General features: G+C 50.3%; 1 protein-coding gene, 1 long non-coding RNA gene and 1 pseudogene across 3 annotated transcripts in view; all 3 read left to right on the top strand.

Annotated features, from left to right (window-relative positions):
• The first annotated feature begins 2,918 nt into the window (after nucleotides 1–2,918).
• On the top strand, nucleotides 2,919–4,198 carry LOC311204254. Its single transcript, XR_014618015.1, has 4 exons — nucleotides 2,919–2,965; nucleotides 3,204–3,275; nucleotides 3,418–3,539; nucleotides 4,105–4,198. It is a non-coding gene; the product is annotated as an uncharacterized lncRNA (long non-coding RNA).
• A 2,778-nt stretch (nucleotides 4,199–6,976) lies between these two features.
• Nucleotides 6,977–8,181, top strand: LOC311204251 (ephrin-A4-like; annotated as a pseudogene). The gene is made up of 4 exons: nucleotides 6,977–7,307; nucleotides 7,689–7,757; nucleotides 7,949–8,008; nucleotides 8,093–8,181. The product of its transcript is annotated as an ephrin-A4-like (transcript).
• A 2,228-nt stretch (nucleotides 8,182–10,409) lies between these two features.
• The window catches only part of LOC311204255 (DNA mismatch repair protein Msh3-like), a gene marked incomplete at its 5' end in the record, with an annotated part of 47,729 nt that continues 35,426 nt past the window's right edge, over nucleotides 10,410–22,712 (top strand). The window contains 4 exons of the mRNA XM_084280703.1: nucleotides 10,410–10,466; nucleotides 16,886–17,073; nucleotides 19,100–19,268; nucleotides 22,590–22,654. Coding sequence (XP_084136829.1) covers nucleotides 10,410–10,466; nucleotides 16,886–17,073; nucleotides 19,100–19,268; nucleotides 22,590–22,654 — 479 coding nt within the window. The remainder of the gene's footprint in view (nucleotides 10,467–16,885; nucleotides 17,074–19,099; nucleotides 19,269–22,589; nucleotides 22,655–22,712) is intronic.

Below are 22,712 nucleotides of genomic sequence, written 5' to 3'. Positions count from 1 at the left end.
TTGGTTCACTTCTACCGACTGCCATAGGGGCAGCCATCCTATACAACTCAAAGGGGCAATACATCCTGAGAGGGTCCAACTTAAGCATCAAAGTTCCCCTATTCACTCTCAGGACCTCACACCTTTCTGTTCTCCGAGAATCCTGCCGACTACACTATTAAAATGTCACGATCCACACCCAGATCAGCGGCTTTGGCAGAGGTTAAACCCCCTCGCATTCCAACCGACCTCAGGTTGCTCTGGGGGGCTGGGGGCGGCTGGGCTGAACCCCTGAGTGATGTCCAATGAGGTGCTTTATCGTGAGGAGGTCTCCACAATTCTCGGGAACAGAATTAAGACTCAAAACTGAGTCAAGGTTTAAGTTACTTTATTCAGCCTGCAACACCCGCACACTAACAATGATACTTACTCATTAGGTGACCTCATACCCCTGTACATATTCCTAACTCGTCCCGCTTCATATTAAAATGTGCCCCAAGAAGTGATTTCCATCAACTCCTCCCCATTGTGCCTGCGCACTGCTGTTTGGGGGTTGTCGTGGAGGGTCGTGGGGATGAAGTCGGATGGCTCCTCTTCCTCACCGCAAGTAACCTTCTGTCTTGCGCAGACTCAGTTACCCCTTGACTCTGATCCCAACTACAAGTTGGATTTAGCAGGTTTTGTGTACCTTGAAGGACAAGGGGAGCTTGAACTAGTTAAAGTGAGATGCTTTGCCTGCATTTGTGACCAATTAGAGACAAGCAAGGAATTCATGAACAGATAAGGAGGAGGGGGGTACTGGAACTCATTAAAGAAGTCATTTTATTTCCACAGAGCACATAGTCCTTGAGTGTGCAATTTACTTAAGACATGGTGTTAGACCCAAACTTACATCCCTTTTGATGTTTCTTCTTTATCAGTGAGGCAGAGTCGTTCAAGCCAGGCATTGTTCATGGGAGGTCACTGCTAGGGCACTTCAAGCCATCCTGGTAGCAAGTCTTCCTTAACCCTTTACAAGCATCTTAATGTAATATTTCAGCAATGTTGAGACATAAGTCCTCTGGTACAGGCATTCGTTGAGGGATACAGTATGTCACACCACCCCGTGGCTCAACATTGCCATCTTATTGATGGTACCTACTCCGTGATGGATAGAGGATGGAGATAAAGTAAGGAGGAAGGAAAAGTAAAATGTGTGCACAACAGCTCAACAGCGACAATCAAAACATTCAAACAATAAACAGTTTTCCAATTGCATTTGCAATAGTCAGTAAGAACTGTGAACATTCGACAGACATTAATTAACAATTTGAATTTGTCCCATTGCAAAAATCCCAATCACGTCCTATTGCTGCCCCTTGTAGCTCAGGGGCTGGGGGAAAACCAACCAATGATACTTTACACGAACTTTTATGAGGCGTATCGCCCTCTTGATCTTTGGGCTCAGCAGGCTCGTCACCGTCTGGGGGCTGCAAAGTTTGTGTGGCCGCCCCGATTCCCAATTGTGGGGTGACCCACAAACATTCTTTCACCACCCTCCAAGTGTCCTGCTCTTGGGTCACCTTCCGGAGGGCCTGCACGCCTCTCCCCCACGATTTCAGAGTTTTCCCACTACCTGAGGACATAGTTTCTGCCGCAGCTGAGAGACGGGACACCGCTTCATGTAAGCAAAGTGATGGGTTGATGATGGCCAACGGCTTTCTTTTATCCTATCCTTAATGCATATTATAACTGTTACTCATGCCTATTAGAATTGTCACCACTTGATTGGTTCTTGGTTAAAGGTTACATCCCTCACCTTGCAATCTGGGTGTGATAGATGAGCCTTTGGTTCAGTAAACCACATGTACCTTGAAACAGGTTGTAACGTTCTGATTTTGTAAGAATGATTGTGTAACGTACATTGTGAGTCGCTAACGAGACATGGAATTGAGTTATAGGTCACTTAGAAGTGGAAACCACAGAAATTAAGTAGCCAATGGATGAGCTTGCTGTTAAAGATGAGCAAATATGGGAGAGGGGCCAACTAAGGGACAAGTGAACGTTTGCTGATTCCTCCGATAATAGTTGAAATAGTACGAGGTTTGGATGAATGATCATCAACGAAATGCTTTAGAAGCTTTTCTGCTTGCCTAGACTCGATCAAAATAAACTGCAGGAGGAGGGAATGATTCTTTTTATGCTTGTACGAGTTAAAACAAAGGTAAAGTATTTTGAAGTTAATATTAAGCTTATTTTGTATTATGCTTTGCTTATGGAATGGAACGAGCGATCAGAGGAAGAGAAAGAAGACGAAGCGGATTTGGAAAACATCCTATAAAAAGAGTCTGTGACCACACTAGTGTGAAAGGAAACCATGTGCGAAATACATCTGACACCAGGGTCATCGATAAGGAGGAATGAAAAAGTCTGTTTAATGATTGGACAAGAAGACGAAGAAAAACGAATATATGAACTTTGCTTGGCTAATCACAAAAATGAATGAATAACTGGAAAATAGATTGCTTTGTTTATTAAAGAGTATAAATCCTTGTATCCTACCTCTCCACAGCGCGGAGTGGTGAGACTCAGGTCTCCTCCCGCCCAGCGCTGTGTCTTTCTCTCTGAATAAACTGCTGCTAAGCACACTCCCCGCGTGAGCGTCTCGCTTGTCGGTAACCCTGGGAACAGCGTTTCTTTCCCTTTCTCAGGAACAGCAGATCCTTGAAACAAACCTCTTGCTTCTCCTTCTTGTCCCTGTGTAACATTCGCCCTCAAAAACACCGACCTTCCTCTCCATCGTTTGCGTCGGGATGGGGCAACGCCTACTCCTACTAGTAAGTTACACAGGAGACTGCTCGAACAATGGCTCCATAGAGCCATGGCCTGGCATCTCACGGAGCCACTCCTCCACACCCCCCTCTCCCTCTCTCTGCAGCCGGCTGCCCCCGGCTCGGCACGGCCCGACCCGCCCTCCCGGCCCCTCCCGCCGGACCCTCCTCCCAAGGTAAAGCCCGGGCTGGGGGGCTGGGGGCCTGGGGGGGGGGCGGTCCTGGCTGCCCCGGCCCAGCTGCTGCTGCATGGCTGGCTCTGCATGCGGGGGGGTCCGGGCTGCAGCCCCTGGGGGCTCAGCGCCCATCGCTGCACCCCCCCACCCCCACTCCTCCTCCTCTTCCTCCTCCTCCTCCTCCTCCTCCCCCTCCGTGCCCGGAGCTGCCTCAGTGTCCCCGCTCTGTCCGCCCCAGGCCCCCCCTTCGGACAGGCCGCCCCCCCCCACACGCCCGCTGCCCGCAGACCCCGCGGCACCCGGCGCTCAGGTAACGGCGGCACCGGCGGCGCCGGCGTGTGGGGCAGGACGGCGTCTGCCCGGGCTGGGCCCCCCCGGGCAAGGGATGGGGGTTAGGGGACCCCCCCCCCCCCCCCCCCATTGGAGCTCTGACCCCCCCGCTTTCCACACAGCCCCCAGGGCCCAGCAAGCCGCCCCCGCCCCAGCGCCCGCTGCCTTCAGGGCCCCCTGTGCCTTCGCTGCCCCCCAGCGAGACCCCCCCGGATCACCCCTATGTCACGGTGATTCCCTCCAGGTGAGGGGGGGGACACAGGCACGGCTGGGATGGGGGGGGGGCAGAGGAGGGATGGGGGGGCAGACACGAGCTATGGGGGGGAAGGAGGAGCAGAGGGGGCTATGGGGGGACAGACAGGAGGGATGGGGGCAGAAGGGGTTGGGGGGGACTATGGGGGGGGCAGAAGGGGTTGGGGGGGCTATGGGGGGACAGACAGGAGGGATGTGGGGCTGAAGGGGTTGGGGGGGGGGCTATGGGGGGGCAGAAGGGGTTGGGGGGGACTATGGGGGGGACAGAAGGGGTTGGGGGGGACTATGGGGGGGGCAGAAGGGGTTGGGGGGGCTATGGGGGGACAGACAGGAGGGATGTGGGGCTGAAGGGGTTGGGGGGGGCTATGGGGGGGCAGAAGGGGTTGTGGGGTGCTGGGGGGGGCAGGCAGGAGGGATGGGGGGCTGGGGGGTCGGACAGGGAGGCGGGAGGGATGGGGGCAGAGGGCTGCAGCGAGGGGGGGCGGGGCGGGGGATCCGGGCTGCGCCCCATGGCCCCCCCTTCTCCCCCCTCTCTCCCCCTCCCCTTCTCTCCCCAGGCCCGCGCCCCCCCCGCCTGAGGCCTGAGCGCGGCCCGGGACCGTCGCAGCGCCGGACTCCGGGGGGTGGGGAGGGAAGGGCCGCGCCGGGGGGTAACGGGGAGGAGTTGGGGGGGGGGGGAACCACCACACAGGGGCCGGGACTACATCTCCCAGCAGCCCCCGCGGCGCCCACCGGAAGTACCGCCCTGGGCGCAGCAACCCCAGGTAGCCCTCCCCGCCCCCTTGGTGAGCCCCCCGGGCCCCGCCGAGGCAGCCCCCCCCCCCCTCCCCCCTATCCGGGGGGCCCCGCGCTACCGGGAGGGTCGGGAAGGCGGGAGGTTGAGGGGAGGAGGGGGTGGTGCCCCCCCCGGGGGGAGCAGCGGGTTACCGGGTGCCCCCCAGGTGAGACCGAGGTGGGGTGGTACCCCCCCCCCCCCCCCTCCGGGATGCGGTGTCGCTCGGTGATGCCCGGTGGGTTGGTACCGGGGCTGGTACCCAACCAACATCACCGAGCGACACCGCATCCCGGGGGGGGGGGTACCGAGCCACCGAGCGCTTCTGGGCGTTACCGAGCCGGTGGGTACCCCCGGGGCGGTACCGACCCCGTAGCAGCACCGGGCATCCCCCCGTGAGCCCGAGCCCCGGGGCGGCACCGGGCGGCACCGGCAGGTGAAGCACCCGGGGGTTGGGGGGGGCACCCAGGCCGGTGGGTGTTTTGGGTGGGGTGTGGGGGGGGGTTCGAGTCCCTGGTACCAACCTGCACCTGGCCCCGGTACCGGCGGTGTGGGGCCGGTGGCACCCGGCACAGCACCGAGCCTGGGGTCAGGTGGGGCTGCTGCGGGGGGGGGGTGGTACCGGGCACCGCAGCCCCCCAAACTGCCCCCCCGCCCCGGATTGGGGGGGCTGCCCACGGGCTGTGCCGTGGTGTCCGGGCTGGGGTCCAGCCCCATCCCTCCTCCTGCCCTCTCCTCTTCAGGCACTCCCGAGCTCCGGGCTGGGTGGGACCAGGGGGGTGGGTTTGGGGGTGGGAGTGAGGGGGCTGCACCCCCCCACACACAGAAGGGGTCTCATCACCCCACCAAACCCGGCTGGGGTGGGCAGGTGCTCCCCGGGCAGCGACGCTGGGGTGGGGTGACAGGGATGGGAGCTGTGGGAACCCACCACCCATGGGTGCCCTGGGGATGGGGGGGTGTGGGGGGGGTGTGGGGGGGGCTTTTGGCCCTTCACGGGGTCAGGGCAGCGCCCCAGCCCCCCGGCAGCTCTTGGCCGTGCCCGGGCCCGTCCCGGCCGGCGTGGGGATGCTGTGAGTCAGCAGGGAGCCTGTGCCCCGTCCTGGCCGCTGAGAGCCCCCGGCTTTGGGGGGTGGGGGTGGGGGGGGGCAAGGGGGGGACCCCCAAACCTCCCCAGCACCGCCAGCTTGGGGAGCGACGCTGCGGCCTCCGCCCAGGCCGCCGGAACCGGCGCTGGTGTCAGCGCTGCCGGTGCCCGTGCTGGGGGCACGAGGGGGCTGCAGCCAGTGTTGGGGTGTCGTCCCCCCCCCAGCCCGTGGGACGGGGTGACCCTGCGGGCCCCGCAGCAGCTGGGTGAGGCGGGGGGGGGTGCAGCAGTGCCGAGGACGGGCCCGGCTGGGAGAGGCGGGCGCAGGCCGCAGCCTGGGCAGGGGGCTGGGGGGCTGCTGCTCCGTCCCCCCCCGCCCCCCCGGGCAGGCAGGGCCCAGGCGTGTGCACACACATGTGCACGGGAGCACACGCGTGTGGGTGCCCGCGGCAGCGGCTGCTCCACCCCGGCCTGGCTGGCTGCTCTGTTTGCACAGGCGGGAGTGAGCTCATGCCATGGCAGCGCCCGGACCGGGGCTGGGGCCCCCCCCCTGCTCACCCACCCCCCCCTACCCGGCTGGGCCCCCTCCCCTGCTCACCCACCCCCCACTACCCGGCTGGGCCCCCTCCCCTGCTCACCACCCCACCCTCGGAGCCCCCGTGCCCCCCACGCCAGCCAGCGCAGGGGTGTCACAGGGGGCAGCCCCCAGTCAGGTTGGGGGTGATGGCCATGAGGTGGGTGCCTGGGGCAGGGGGCTTCGTCCCCTTCCCCCCCCTCCAACCCCCCAGCCAAACCCATTCAGCTCCAGCAACCACAGCTGGTTGCTGATGATGCAGTGGTTCCAACTCAACCCCCCCATCCACCTGCTCCATGGGACAGGGGCGCAGTGGGGCATCCCACCCCATGGCCCACAGGACCCCCCCCCCCCAGTGGGACATCCCACCCCATGGCCCACAGGACCCCCCCCCCCCAATGGGGCATCCCACCCCATAGCCCACAGGACCCCCCCAGCAGGGCATCCCACCCCATAGCCCACAGGCCCCCTCCCCCAGCAGGGCATCCCACCCCATGGTTCACAGGACCCCCCCCCCCCAGCAGGGCATCCCACCCCATGGCCCACAGGACCCCCCAGCAGGGCATCCCACCCCATGGCCCACAGGACCCCCCCCGTGGGGCATCCCACCCCATGGTCCACAGGACCCCCCAGCAGGGCATCCCACCCCATGGCCCACAGGACCCCCCCCGTGGGGCATCCCACCCCATGGCCCACAGGCCCCCCCCCCCAGCAGGGCATCCCACCCCATGGCCCACAGGACCCCCCCCGTGGGGCATCCCACCCCATGGCCCACAGGACCCCCCAGCAGGGCATCCCACCCCATGGCCCACAGGCCCCCCCCAGCAGGGCATCCCACCCCATGGCCCACAGGCCCCCCCCAGTGGGGCATCCCACCCCATGGCCCACAGGCCCCCCCCCCCAGCAGGGCATCCCACCCCATGGCCCACAGGACCCCCCCAGTGGGGCATCCCACCCCATGGCCCACAGGCCCCCCCCCCCAGCAGGGCATCCCACCCCATGGCCCACAGGACCCGCCGTCTCTCCCCCTCCATCAGGTTCCTACGGGACGACTACACCATCCAGGTGGCCATCAATGACTACCTGGACATCTACTGCCCGCACTACGAGGGGGCCGCGCCCGGCGGGCGGGCAGAGACCTTCACGCTCTTCATGGTGGATCTGGAGGGTCACCGCGGCTGCAACAAGACCCCCGGCGCCTTCAAGCGCTAGGAGTGCAACCGGCCCCGGGCGCCCTTCGGCCCCGTCCGCTTTCCGGAGAAGATCCAGCGCTTCACCCCCTTTCCTCTGGGCGTCGAGTTCCAGCCTGGGGAGACCTATTACTACATCTGTGAGATGGGGGGGGGGGGGGGGCGGGCAAAGGGGGTGGTCCTGAGGGATGGGGGTACCTGGGGATGGGTCTCAGCGGGGTTGGGTTGTGTCCTGAAAAAGGAGGGGGAGGGGTCTTTGAGGGAGGAGGTGGGCGGTGGGGGTGTGCACAGGGAGGGGGTGTATGTGGGGAGGGGGGTGTCCGGTTGCACATGGGGGGGGGGTGATGGAGGGGGGGTGGGTCGGGGGTCTGCGTGGCCCGGGGTGCGGCCGCTGTTGGCCGGGAGGGGGAGCCCCAGGCCCGGTTCTGGCCCGTGGCGGTGGGGGGGGGGGTCCCGTCTCGGGCTGGAGCTCTGGGGGGGACACCCCCCCCCCCCCCCCGCTGATCTGTCCCCACTCCCAGCTGTCCCCAACCCCGGGAGCGCCGGGCGCTGCCTGAAGCTGCGAGTCTCCGTCTGCTGCAGACACACCAGTGAGTGCAGTCCGGGGTGGGGTGGGTGGGGTGGGGTGGTCTGCACCCCCAAAAAGTCTAGGGGTTCCCCCTTCTCCTGAATCTGGGGCAGCCTGGTCCTTGCTGGGGACCCTGGTTTGCTCTGGAGCACTGGGGGGGGGGGCACAGACCCCCCCATTCCACCCATCCTGACTCGGGTGGGTTTGTTCCAGCGCCGGAGCCGGTGACAAAGGTTCCCAATTCGCAGCCCCACGGGCGTGGGGGGCCAGAGGGTGAGTGTTGGGGTGGGGGTGGGGGGTGAGGGGGGCACTGGGGGGCTGCGAGGTTTGCCCTCACCTCTCACCCTGTCCTGGCAGAGCCGGTGCCCGCCCGGGACAGGGCGGCCCCGCTGCAGCCCCGCGCCCCGTGCCTGGTGCTCGCGCTCCTCACCCTGCTCCGGATCTGACCCCGGCATCGCCCACGGAGGGGACACAGGTCCTGCTGCCCCACTGCCCCTTCTGGACTCTTCCTCTGCTGCCTTCAACCCCCGAGCCCATGGGGCAGCCCGGGCCACCCCTCACCCACCAGACCCCCTCCTCAAGGAGCCGAGCTGGGGCCAGGAGCTGCAGGCTGGAAGGTGAGGGGGGGGATGCAGTGGGCTCCCAGGCAGCGGGTGTCCCTGGGGGCTTCGCCCCCCCTTGCCACAGCATCCCCTGATGGGCCTAGAATGAGACCTTTTGCTTCGTTAAGCGCATTAGTCAGTTAATAAACTAATTAATTAAATTAATCAAAATAAACATGAAAGTTGGCAGCCCTCAATATGCCAATGAGCAGAAAGCTGTGCGTGCTAAACGTGGGTGACTATAGGACTTGAATCTCCACCCAAGTCACGTTGAGCATCACCACCAGGAAAGCGTCTTCAAGATGAGGGTATTAAGGGTATTGAGAAAGCGACCACCTGGAGGGGGGAGAGAAGAAACTGAAGACCCCCGAAGAGGCAGTTGCTGGGCTGTGCTGCTTCTCCTCCACCCAAGACACAGTTACGCCGCGCGGTTGCGATTTCACCCCTTTGTTTTTGTGGTGAGAATACCCAGGGTGGTATTTCGCTAACATTTGGTTATAGTCTCAGCATTTTGTTAGAATCATAGCATTGTCATTGGCATTCTAGTCCTATATCAGTAAGTGCATTTATCAACAGCAATCGGGAACTTTTATATCTGTCCCTTTAATAAACTTTCTACTGGTTTCCGCTCTGTGAAGCTGTTTCAGTGAAAGTCCTCTGGGGGCTCTGGCTGGCAAACATTGACTCTGACATGTAGTTTTATATCTAATCCTTCAGACATAAATTGTTGACCAAGTCTGGAACTAAGACTGGACCTAGCTGCACCTTGGCTCCTCTCTCCGGAGGAGTTTGGAAAGCAAGGGGGTCCTTTCTGAACCTTGTGGCTCAGCACGATGGCCTCTGTCGGGCACACATCAGACACATCCTCTTGACGTGAGATGGGAAGGGGTAGCAACGTGTTCTGTGTGTTCAAAACGTGTCCTCTTTTCAAAATGACTTCTGCAAGAGCAGAGAAAGACCCGCCAAGGGCCAACGCTCAAAGCCATCTCATGACTGCAGCATCCTCTTGAACATTTGGCAAGAGTAAGTTAAGAGGTCTGGTAACTTCCCTGGATTTATTGCTTGAGGAGCATGAGCATTGCAAAAGAGATGTCTTTCCCAGGATGGTCCTTTTGTGAATCCACTTGATGCATCTGTCTCCTCCTTGATTTAACCAAGAGTACCAAAAAAATGATTTCAGGCTTGATTTTTAGTGCTTCCTATGCAGATGACATGGCTTATAGTTGATATGGACAGCTGATTTAAAAGGGTTTCCTCCCATTCCAGAACAGATTAGGATTTTTCAGATAGTGGAGAAAAGAGTTCACAATTCAGACCAACACACAGCCTGGCAGCCAGGTTGGCGGGTCTGTATTTGGGACAAAAAGACTCAGACCCTCGTTCTCTCTGACTTGGCCCTGGAAATTAAACTGGCAGTTCGTTTTTCCCCCATGTTGATCTTGTTTGCGATTTTGGGGGGTACAAGAGGGTTCACTCTGGACTCAGCCTCACCTTGTGGTGGTTTGCAATTGCTGTCAGACGACTTATGGTCTTTGAGCTGAGCCATTGTAAAACCACATGTATGTTCTCGGCTTGCAACAAATTTTAGTCATTTCATGATGCTTAAGACAGCTCCAACATCAAGATGACACCCTATTAAAAACAGTACATCAGGCTATGCAAGCATGGCAGCTGAATTGGAGTCTGAGCTATTCCATTGTCTTTATATTCTGCTTCTTCCCTGATATGTACACACACAGACACAGAAACTATTTGCATTTACAGCTTTGCCATTCCATGTGTTTCTTACAGCTACAAGACGTTTTTTAAGAAGACAGTAGTCGGTAGATAGGGCCTGGCGGTCGGAAGATTTCGGGCTGTACGGAAAGGTAGGACCCCCCCCTCTCTTTAGGTAACCAATAGTAGGTAGCCGGTGAGGTAAGCGGACGGAAGTGACATCCGATCCCTGGGGTATAAAGCCCCGTGCCCCTCTCTAATAAACGCCATTTGCCGTCCACCACATTGGTGTCTGTGAGCTGAATGGACCGTGCTGCCAGAGTGTGGCGCCGTTGCCGTTCCTGAACCAGGTCGCCATGCCTTACCAAAAGGCAACAAATGGTGCCGAAACCCGGGAAACTCGCCTGCGTCAGGTGAACGGCTGCCGGGCGGCGGGACCAGCCCGGCGGAGGGGACGCCCTCGGACCCGCAAGGAGGATGGAAGCCCTTGTGAAGGTCGTATTGGTATTGACTTCAGATATTGCTAAAAGGAACTGAGTTTTGGAAATTGATTTAAATTTGACGAACTATTTGTGTGAGTGAAAATGAGTTAACTCTGGCGTGAGTGGTATGTGACTGAGCTGCAGCGTATCTGCGAGAGAGAGAAAAACCTTTTCGTAACCATTGTTGTGCTTTGCATATGCAAGAAATCTTTGTGCCCGGTACCGTGTGTTGTTTGAATGATTTAAGTGTTTGACTGAGATGCAGTCTGACTGTGAAGCAAGTGTGAGTTCTGATCTGTGGTTCTGTGTCTCCGCAAGGAGAGCAGCTGGAGACAGACAAAACAAGTGGCAAATTTAAGCTGTTTGTGTGGACAGGAGTCAGACTATGTGTTGAGAGTGTCCCTGTCAGTAGGAGATGGAATTTTGTTATCAGAAAGAGAAGCAAAAGGGAAATAATTACGGAAGGTATAGAAAACAAACATAATCGTCTGTGGACCATGGGATGGCGAAAAGGCATTCCCTGAGAACTCATGATGGGGTGCCAACAGATAAATTGGAAAAGTTAGTACGAAGACAAGCAAAAAATCCACAAATCAAGGTCGAAAATCCTGTTCCTAGTGCTCTTTTATTGTATTTAACCGTGTCCCCCAAGCTGCCGGGAGGCTAGCTCCTTCGTCCCCTTGTAAGTGAGTGGGGGGCGAAGGGTGTATATATATATATCAGAAAACTCACTGGAAACCACTGACGTGATTTACTGATTACTTGTTTTGTAGAACCTAAGTTAATACCTGTAACATTTTTGGTAGACACTACAGTTTATCTCCACACTTAGAAAAGAAGATGCTATCTGCATAGTTTTATAAGAAATTGCCTTGTTGCTGCCTTTAACATTAAGGACTCACTGTTCCCCACCTCTTTTCCCCACCTTGCTGTTTTTTCCTCTTCTCACTGAGAAGCGAATTTGTTTATTTTCTTTCCAGGGAGAAGAAAGAAGTCACAGTGAGGATGCCTGCCTTATCGGCTGTGTTTATCCCTGCCCTCATTTATGGGGGTAGAGGGAAGCCAATGGAATGTAGCAACTCGCATCTTGCAATGTCGCTTATCTGATGGGTCGGTTTGCAGCGTTCACGAATTAGCTAACTGAGAGCAAGGCTGGTTACGTAGCAAAGAAAATGGAAAATAACAGGAATTGGTATTAGAGGAAATACAAGCCTCAACTCAGCAGCTGGAGTACAAGGCAATTGTAAAAGATCTGTCGAGATTGAAATAGGTGGAACACAAAATTAGGAGGAAAAATGAGTGGCCTCCGAAAAGAACAAAGCATTACAGGCTGGCCACATGGAAGCCTAATGAATTGATAACAGGGGCATGGGAACCAATTTACAACCTGAACTACATAATTTGCTTGCAAGCAGTTTTGGAAATAATTTCCAACAAAACTGCCAATGCTACAGATCTCCTGAATCAACAATCTTGACAGAGTATATGGCATATTAAGTATTTCTACCGTGTCTGATCCTATAGATCCAACACGTGGTGAACCGCATGCAAGCAGTTACCGTAACAGAATAAAACATCAAGTTTCTAAAACCAACAAAACAAGTAACTGTTAGGATCATATAACCCTATCCCTTCTATGCTTACTATAAAGTTATTAGTCACGTGGTGTAGCAACTTTCTTCCCCTGAGGTCTAATAGAGACACAGATAGAAACTCTTGATTAACTGAACAAAGCTAAACTTTATTGGTGCATATAACTGTATAACTGAACAAAAACTAAATTTTGTTGCTGTGCACAACTGTGGCAGCGGTGGAGACCGGCCGCAAAAAGAAGGGTAATCAGGGTAGTAATGGGTCCTGACGATATATGGCATTCGGTTTTAAAGCGTCGCTCCCACATCTCCCGATCATTTTCACCGGAAGCCTGGGTGGTCTGCCTAGAATTGGGGCAATTGATAGAGGGGGAAAGTCTTGATTCTTTCTGGATTGTCTGGGCTTGAGGAGACCTTTTGGTCTCGGTAATACCCACCTGTCTGGTTGCTCCGATGGGTGGAGCCACGCTCGTTCGGAAGGCGACAACCTGAAAGTCTAATGGCAAGGGAACAATATACCACTAGAGCCATAGCAAGGACATTGCCCCTACTGCCTGGCTATAGTGCTGTAGAAAGGAAAATTTGCCACTCATGGAGTTGCATACGAATCCTGCGATTCAGGCAAGGGATTTGAGGTCTTGTCTTCTCTAACGCCAGCCATTTTGTACGGCTCTGCTGCTCAACTGCATGTTCACCTAACTGTGTGCTCTCGGAAACGCGCATGTGCAGTTTTCCCTCACCACCTCCCCACAGAAAGTACTAGAAAAGGAAGCTCACGCATGCGTGAATCCAGTGAACCCAGTATTTATGATGACGCATGACAAAAAAGAAGACTCCAGCCGGTTTTGACCAGGCATGGAGACCCACTTAAAGCTTTATTTGCTAAGTAATGGGTGACGGGGTGGAAAAACTGTAGACTGACTGCATTGCATATTCCAAAACTGATTAGTTTTGCGTTTCCAAAATCACAACAAACAAGGAAAGGACAGCTTGACAATTTCTACTTCTGTCCCAAACAGTCCCCTACCAGCTAAATGAAAGGTCTCCTTAGGCAATTTGATCACAGACTCTCACCTTTCATCTGGCAAATCATTCTTAGATGTGTTAGATGCTACTTTCCTATCACTGAATCGATCCAACCCCAATCTTACTAAGGCATGTTGGCTATGTTATGATGCTTATCGCCCTTACTATGAGGGTATTGCCCTCAACACTCCTTTTAGCTACTCATCGAAAGATAACCCGACTCAGTGCAAGTGGGATACACCACGGAGAGGAATCACTTTGGACCAGGTTAAAGGCCAAGGCATATGTTTTGGTAATGCCACCTTAGCGAGCTGGAACAGCGCGGTCTGTGCAAAAACGGTTGCGATCGATAGAACCCATAAATGGGCAGTTCCATCCGCATCAGGGATGTGGATCTGTCATCAGACAGGTCTAACCCCCTGTGTGTCCATTAAGCGTTTTAACTCATCAACTGACTTTTGTGTACAAGTTTTGATTATTCCCAGGGTCCTATATCATTCGGATGAAGAAATGAGCCATTACTGGGGAAATGCAGACAACAGGATCCAAAAGAGAGAAATACTGACAGCACTGACAATAGCAACACTGCTCGGCCTGGGAGTAGCTGGTACAGCCACAGGAGCGACCACTATGCTGAACCATCACCAAGACCTGGCTCGACTACAAACTGCCATCGACGAAGATCTGCAAAGACTCGAGGAATCTATGACCCATCTAGAACAATCTGTCTCTTCACTCACAGAGGTTGTCTTGCAGAACAGACGAGGACTAGACCTCCTGTTCATGCAACAAGGAGGCCTTTGTGCAGCCTTGAAAGAGGAATGCTGCTTTTATGCTGACCACACAGGATTAGTCAGGGATTCGATGGCTCAACTGAGAGAAAGGTTAGCTCAGAGAAAAAAGGAAAGAGAGGCCCAACGAGGATGGTTGGGATCATGGTTTAGTTACTCGCCATGGCTAACCACCTTAATATCTACCTTGTTGGGACCAATTGTAATGATCATAATAGCACTGATTTTCGGACCCTGAGTACTGAACAAGCTCACAGCATTCGTCAAGAGTCGTCTAGAGAGGGTTAACATTCTCTTTGTAGAAAACAGACAGATGCTTTAAGAAAGTAACCACTGAGCACTACCCCTACTGTTCTGTAGTTGTCCCTAGTATACCCTACTGTCTAAGCTACCCCCGACTATCATTCGCTTAATGTGCCTTATGCTACTAACATTATAAGCTATCACTATTATAAGCTATCAATATTATAACTTATCGCTATTATATATTATTACTAACATATTATCACTATTATTATCACTATTATATATTATCACTATTATGTACTATCACTATTATATATTGTCACTACTGTAGTCCAACACTGTTATAAGCTATCACCTTTTTATATATCAGTATTGTGTGTCACTTTTGCACTTTGCACTATAAGAAGTTTTAGTGAGCACAGGGAGGGGGGAAATGTCGGTAGATAGGGCCTGGCGGTCAGAAGATTTCGGGCTGTACGGAAAGGTAGGACCCCCCCCTCTCTTTAGGTAACCAATAGTAGGTAGCCGGTGAGGTAAGCGGACGGAAGTGACATCCGATCCCTGGGGTATAAAGCCCCGTGCCCCTCTCTAATAAACGCCATTTGCCGTCCACCACATTGGTGTCTGTGAGCTGAATGGACCGTGCTGCCAGAGTGTGGCGCCATTGCCGTTCCTGAACCAGGTCGCCATGCCTTACCAAAAGGGTAATTTCCTTGGAGAACTAAGGAAGAGAGAAACAGGGCTCAAACAGTCCTAGAGGAGTCCTAACTGAAGAGGTAAGGTCTGGCGCTCTAAAGAAGAATTTGTAATGTTCAGGATTTTGACTTCCAAGACACTTTCTCAAGTGTTGTTGATCCCTCCTTTTACGTCAACAGAGCAACCAGAGACTGCTGTTCCACTCCGTGACATCAGAGCAATAGGGAAATATCAAGTGCTTTGGAAAATAAGGCAAAATGTAATTTGGGAGCTATTTGTAGGCTTAATCAAAAGGATTGATTAAGCATCCACAACTTGAGCAGACTCGAAGAGCTTTGTGATGAACACCACTTCAGAATCAGTCCATATCAAGCTGTAGCATATATACTGCACCAGACTGATGCCTTGGTCTTTTGTCATCTTCTTCAATCTGCCTAATCTACCCATTTATCTTCATTCTAAAGAGGACTATTGAAAAACCTGCATGAAAACAATACCTTATTTTTGATAGGTCTTGTGAAAGCAGTGCCTGTGTTTCATGGGAGCACAAAAAAAGGCAGTGGAACTGGGTGTTTACCCATCAAAACAAAGAACACAAGCGAATCCCAGAGTGAATTTTTCCAATTAATAGACCTGTGTCGTGGTTTCACCCGGCTGAGGGCCAAGATCCACGCAGCTGCCTGCTCCTTAAAGGAAAAGAGCAGGTGAAAGGGAAGGGGAGGGGGGGGGTGAGAAGTAAGGGAAGGGAAAAGGAAGAGGAAGGGGCAAATAACCCCAAGATCATGAAATTAAGAGGCCCGTGGGTTGGGATAAGGATAGTTTACTAAGATAACAGAAAGATACAATGTAACAATGTAATAAAAGAGCAAAAATACATGAAGCTGTTGATACACAATGCAGTTTCTCACCGAACCCACAACTCAGGCCGTGCCACCCAGAGCCGTCCCAGAACCCGACCGTCCCCCAAGAACCGCGCATCCCGGAGCCGCCCCCGTTCTTCCTCCCGTCAGCCCCCGATATCCTGGGCAGGACGTAACTGGCGTGGAATACTCTCTTTGGTCAGTTGGGTCACCTGTCCTGGCTTCGCCCCTCCTTTCTCATGAAGAGCTGAGAAAGTCCTTGACTGTCTGACAGCAACTAGAAACATCAGGGTGTTATCAGCACTACTCCCATCTTACTCTCAAACACAGCATTCATCTGCTGTTACAAATGAAATTAACTCCATCCTGACCAAAACCAGGACAGGGAACCAATATGCTCCTGCTCTGTGGATATCATGAAGCAAGCTCTGAAAGTGCTGTGTGGTATTGGCTGAAATCTGGAAGATTCCTCTTCTGTGGTACCTGGCTAACTGTCTGACATAGGTAGAACAATCTCTTTCTACCAATTGAGGAGAGGATGAAAGGCAAAGTCCAGGTTAGTGTGTTCTTATTACATAGACCTAGGAGTGACCTGACAGAGGCTGAAACTGGCAATAGCTACAAGCACTTTAAGCAATGACTGCTGGTTTTCTCTTTCTGTGGGTTTTTTTTTCTTTTATTTTCTGTGTTCTTATTCCAAGACTCTGCCTCTTAGTGCCTGACCTTGTCTTTCCAAACCCCCTCTTGCCAAAACAGCAGCCTGGGGATTCAGATAACAGCACATAGATGCAGAAATCCATATGGAGAAGTTGTGGTACTCATAAAGTTTCTCAGCCTGCGTTTTTGATTCTTGGACATAATTAGTCCATTTTTCAGCTATTTGTGTACTGCATATGTGCTACAGACCACCATCCAGCAAAAAGTGTAATGTACATCAGCTCTCAACTGTTTGTTGACAACAATGGTTAAAACAATTAGCATGCTTTATTAACCTTTTGAATGTGATGATTATGCAACTGTGTTACAGTTAATTCATTTAAACTGTATTTTATGTCATTTTCTGAATGCAAAAAAACCCCAACTATGTAGGATTAAATGAAAATACACTGTAATGGTTTACATATTGCCTTCTTTCTCAGTGCTCAACCCAAGAGTTTTTCTTGATACTCAGCACCCTGTCCCGTCTGGATTTGGAAATTCAAGCTCTTGTTCCAGTCATACATTCTCAAGTGAAAACTCCACTATTACAAAATGTGCTTTTGGAAATCCCAGAACTTCTCTCCCCAGTAAAACATTATTTAAAGATCCTTAATGAAGAAGCAGCCAAGTAAGTAGAGAAAATAGATTAGTCTTCTGTGCCTTGTGGGCTTGCTGACTACATGTATTCAGTTATGTGAATTACACATCTTATTTTAATATACCCTAGGTTTATATTTTTGATTTTATATATGTACAGGTTGCTTATAGTTAAGCAGAGATTGTGCTTTTCTACAGCTCATACCCTTCCCCTAAACCAGGCAAGCAAATATTTTGCCTAGTGGATATCTGCCTCAGGTTGAAGAGTTTTTTAGTTTCTTGGCTCTTTGGGGGAATGAATTTATAGCAAAATGTGTTTTGCTCATGTTAAATTGTTTAACAATGTATGAAATACTTTGTTTTTAAGCTATTCCTTTTGAAGTGAGACTTGACCTTTAGCAAAGTGGCTGCTTTGCAGTCAGGAATGTGGCTTCTACTATTGTTTGTGAAAATTTTTCAAAGCTTTGCATGTCCCACCATCCTTCTTAAAAATACATTTATATGCTCACTAACAACAGAGAATATGCAGTTGACAGCTACATGCATGCTTGCACGTGCATGTGTATATTGCATTGTGTTAGTTGTATAGTGCAGGTAAATCCTGTAATGGTTTTCAAAAGTGGCCCTTTGCTCCAGGGAGGAGTTTGAGATTAAGGGTTAAGGGGAGTTTGAGATGTTGGGTTTTATGTTGGGGTTTTTAAACTGTCAGGTTTTGAATTTTTGGTGTACATCACATAGTGACAGTCTTCACAATCAGCTGCTGGCTACTACCGATCATTTTATCCTTTCCATTCCCATGGAAACAAGTCTAATTAGCACAAAATCATTTCTAAAAATTAGTACTGTATTTACAAATGGCATCTTTACTGTCACTTATATAATAATCCTGTGTAATGCAAAATCAAAGTCCAGCTTTGCGTTACCTGTATGGTCACTGGCTCCATCTGTAGTTTCATTCTCAAGCAAAAGGGGTATTGATATAAGTAGAAAATGAGACTTTCTATTATTTTTGTGTTTTAGTACTTTCAGTTTGCTAACTATTTGTTCTCCAAATATTAGATTTCAAGGTAATTATCTAATTAAATGGTACAGTTTTGTATTTGCTCTAAAGTACAAATGTATACTTCAGTTCATTTAGGCCTGTTTGTACTACTTTTTGTTGTTTGCCTGATAGTTATTAGGACAACTTAAATTTTTGTTACTTTTGATGACAACAATATTTTTAATAGTTTGTTCGGCTTCCAGTTTTAAATATTTGAATGATGTTATTTCAGGTTTCAATCCTGAGCTGAGATATTGCAGTCAAAACTATTTTGTCATTTTCTGACATTAAGACTAGAAAAGAGCAGATTTTTTGCATGTATTAAAAACTGCTCTGGTTAATCATTTCTTTAGAAAAGAAGCAAGGTACTCTGAAAAACTCCTGGTGATATTCTGCTTTGATGAGAACTTTATAGGATGTTTTTTTTCTTTGTAATCCTCATTAAAATCTGTCCAAATTTGGACAAATTCTAAAAAAATCTGTGTTCCTGTTATGCAGAAATTATCTAGAGCTTCACTTTTGATCATGGTAAAAGGGGTTGTCTGTACTTGGGATCCTCCATGTTGGGACAACAGTTGTATTCTGAAATTCTGGATTGAGCCAGAAGGGAATGATCTGTCTTGTGATTCCTTTTCTTGCTTTACTTGACTAAGGGAAAACAAGCATAAAGCCGCAGGATGCACACTGAGAGATGACAGAAATCCAAGTCAGCAGGGTTTGGCATAGAAGGGCAAATATAATGTAGACGAGTAGAAAGCAATAGCAATAGATGGGTTTTTTAATACAATGGGGAAAGGACTATCAGTGTTTAAATGCCTTTGTGTTTATATACTGTGCATAGCAGCTTTTGGTAAATGTGCTGTACTATGAACAAATAACAGAAAAAACTTACTGAGAGAGGAATGAAGCTAGTATTAAGTGAGAATAACAAATAAAAATATGGACACAGCCAGTAGAATTGGGGAGTGTGTCTTTTGGTTTTACCATTACTATATCTTTTGCTTCTTATGGATAGGACTGGAGATAAAACCCAATTGTTCAAGGACCTTACGGACTTCCCTGTCATCAGAAAGAAAAAAGAGGAGATCTCGGATGTGCTTTCTAAAATCCAGTTGCATCTGGTAGACATTCGTAAACAGATCAAGAATCCTTCTGCCGAGTATGTTACAGTTTCTGGTCAAGAGGTAATATGGTGTCTATTATGGATGGCTGTTCCCTTGCTTGTCTAGAAAATAGCTTAAAAGCTAGGCTTAACTAGAACTCTCTTCATTTAGTATGGTACTTGATCAGGTCATTTGCCTATATTTGCACAACTTCAAAAAACAGGTTTTTGACAGTGTCACTTTATTTAAGTCAATTTCTTTGGTGATTTAAATAATAAAACCACATTACTGCAGTCAAATTTGTTTCAGTAATGCTTTGCTTTTTTGTGTATTGAATTGAAAGTATCAGTGAGATACCACTGTTCAGCATTGCGCTGGAACTGAGAGTGGGAGACCTGGGGAAAACTCCACAGAAAGTTGGGAAAAGAAATTAGCTTGGCAACTGAATGAGGGTTGAGAGTAAAAGAGATGAATCAGTGAGGACAGTGTGGTATGAAGCTGGAAGCAGATCACCGTCCCACTGAGGACCTGGGACGCTGAGAAAGACCCAAGAGATGCAGCAGGGAGCAAATAGACAATGCTGAGAGGGGATGGGAGAAGGGATGAGTTAGAGTATCACTTGATAAAGACCTTGGGTGGATATTTCTTTTGCTACTGAGGTTCAGAAGAACAAACATGTGGCAGGAGAGTCGGGGAGGATGTCAGCTAAGATGCTAAGTCCAAGAGGAAATGTGGAAGAGTGCATTTCGGTATTGCATGAGGAAGGAAAGAGCCAGGATTTGAAGGATTTCTCTGAAATACTGGCTTAAGAGTTGGATGATGACATGTGTGTGAAAGAGGGAAGAGTTGATGAAAGAGGAGAGTATCAAGAAAGTAGCCAGGTCTGAACTGGAGAGTTTCAGAAACCACCAGTTAACTATGCCTGTTTTAGAGGGGCCCCTTGTAGCAGCAGACAGCTCAGAAACCATTGCAGGCAAAGAGCTCTATCTTGGGAAATTCATTAATGGAGCTGCACAAGTTAAAGCTATCTGTCATTTAATTACATCTGGTATGAGTGTATTGCAGACATCAAAAGACACAAAAGAGGAAGGGTTAGAGAAGAGGGTCAGTGAGGAAAGGGAATTGAAGGGGAGGAGCAAAGCATAGACACGAGTCTGAGTTAAGCTCAGCCTTCCTCAGAACTTGTGCTGTTGTAGCACTCTAGCACTCTGATAGATGTTGTGTTCAAGCACTTCTTTGCAACAGGACTGGTCAGAAGTAGGTTTATGGTTTGCTGGTTCCGGAAGAAAAAGAAGCTGCCAGGAAATCTGTTCTCTTTATCTTCCCACTCTGAACACATTCAGAGAACAGACGTTCTGTCAGGGAGGCACTCAGATTCTTTGCTCCTGCATGTGTGCCCTCCAAACACACTCTTATGAATGCAGTCAGCCCACAGTTTATTAACTTAAATTTGTGAAGATCCACTTGACATACACCTTTTCAAAAATATGAGGTTACATCCATATCTGTCTTATCTTTCATTTCCAGACCTCTAATGTAACTAATAGCATCACTAAACAGGACAGAAAGCTGTCCAGATAGTGATAGCATTGCTATTCTTTTCAGGCAGGATTTAGAGAGAAATTGCTACATTTGGGAAAAGTTTGCTTCCTGATAAGCAGTGCTTCAGGCCCAGTTTATTTAATACTGCACATATTTATATAATAGGCCTAAGAATTAAAGGGTAAAAAAGGAAATGTTTTTGTTGTTTTGAAGAAGATTGCAACCTCTCTACTTATTTCTTGCTAGCCACACAAACACACCAGGCAATTGAACTGGCTGTGTAACTGTTCTGAGTTCAGTTAGTCGTCTAGCATAGACACAAATATGGTCTTGTTTTCTGACTACTCTTCATGAACACGGCTTGCTTAATTGTTTTGAGCTAAAATTCAAGAAAAAAATGCAATACTAGCACATCAGCAACACTACTAGTAGCAGCAGCAGTTGATTCATTTTCAAATCTTTGTCTTGTGTATTATGCAACTTCAGGGTTTCAGAGGTACCGATTATTTTCAAGGTGTTTTAGGTAAATTAAGAACTAGTGTAGTCTGTCCATTCTGGAGTGTGCTCATGTTAGGGTTATTCTTCTTGTTTGTAGTCTAAGGTGATTGCTGGGTATTCTGGTGAGGTGTGGAAGGTTTTATCTAAATCATACTAACTGTAATGTAAGAGCTTTGTCAGATGAGTCTTGGGCATTTCTGTAAAGGTGATCAGATACTGGGCTAATCTAATCTCTGCTGGAAATTAATTTTCCATCTGTGTTTTTTATTCTTTGACGTCTAGAACCTCAGGCTGGTGTTATAAAAATAACTGACATGAATTGTATAAAATACTGCAGGAAAGACGTAATGTAAATTTCACTGGACTAAGCTTCTTGCCATTACTGCTGGTTTCCTCTGTTCTTTCCATTTCTGAACTCCAATTGATCCAAACATGAAGGAAGGTACTGTACATGCAGTGCTAGCATTTGAGGTTTTGAGCTCTTGTCTGTGAAATACTGTAGGTAAATATGGCTCAATAGGAATCACTGATCCCTGGGCAGGAAAGCACATCTTACTCGTAAGGCTGAGGGACTTGGGACTCTTTAGCCTAGGTGAGACTGAGGGAGGATCTTACCAGTCCTTTTAAATACTTGTAGGCTGGGTGTCAGGAGAACAGGGTCAGTCTTTTGACAGTGATGCCCTGCAACAGGACAGAGGCAATGGGTACAAAGTGAAATATAGGAAGTTCCAGCTAAACATGAGGAGGAACTTCTTTACTGTGGGGGTGGCAGAGCTCAGGGCCAGGGCTGCCTAGAGAGGTTGTGGAGTCTCCATCTCTGGAGACATTCAAAACCTGCCTGGACTGTGTCCTGTGCAACCTGCTCAAGGTGACCCTGCTCTGGCAGGGGGGTTGGACTAGATGATCTTCAAAGGCCCCTTCCAACCCCGATCATTATGTGATTCTGTGAAACAGCCTGAGTACAGCTTGTGTATAGTGTAGAGTCTGTGTAAATGCTGAATTCTCTGCGAGGCCCAGTCAGGATCAGGTAAGTCTTAACTAGCTTTAGTCTGGGTTTGGCTTGGTAAGAGGGAGGTGAGCAGAACATTTTAGTAGATGGAGGAGCAAAAGGGCAAAGATGAGGCAGGAACATGGCAGAGCAAAAGAACAGCTCAGGGTAGAAGTTGCTCTATTGGCAGCAAATGTACGTGATTACCCTCATTTTTAGGGAAGAAAGAACATTAGCTTCTGGTCTGCTCAGTCTCTTCAGGATGAGTATGGGTTTCGTCTGATGCTTGCAGATTTCTTGATTTCATTATGGTTATGCTTCTGTAGTCTTCTTAACTTCCCATGACGTGTAATATTATATTTCTGTTTGTTTAGTTTATGATAGAAGTCAAGAATTCCAATAAATCATCCGTTCCATCTGACTGGGTTATGGTTAGTAGGTATGTAAAATGTCTTTAAAGTTTGCTGTATTTTAATATATAAGGAAAAAAATATAGT

The sequence above is a fragment of the Gallinula chloropus genome (assembly GCF_964237585.1).
Source record: "Gallinula chloropus genome assembly, contig: HAP1_SCAFFOLD_223, whole genome shotgun sequence".
Taxonomy (NCBI): domain Eukaryota; kingdom Metazoa; phylum Chordata; class Aves; order Gruiformes; family Rallidae; genus Gallinula; species Gallinula chloropus.
The sequence above is the reverse complement of the archived record's forward strand: the minus strand, read 5'-3'. Positions and strand labels throughout refer to the sequence as shown.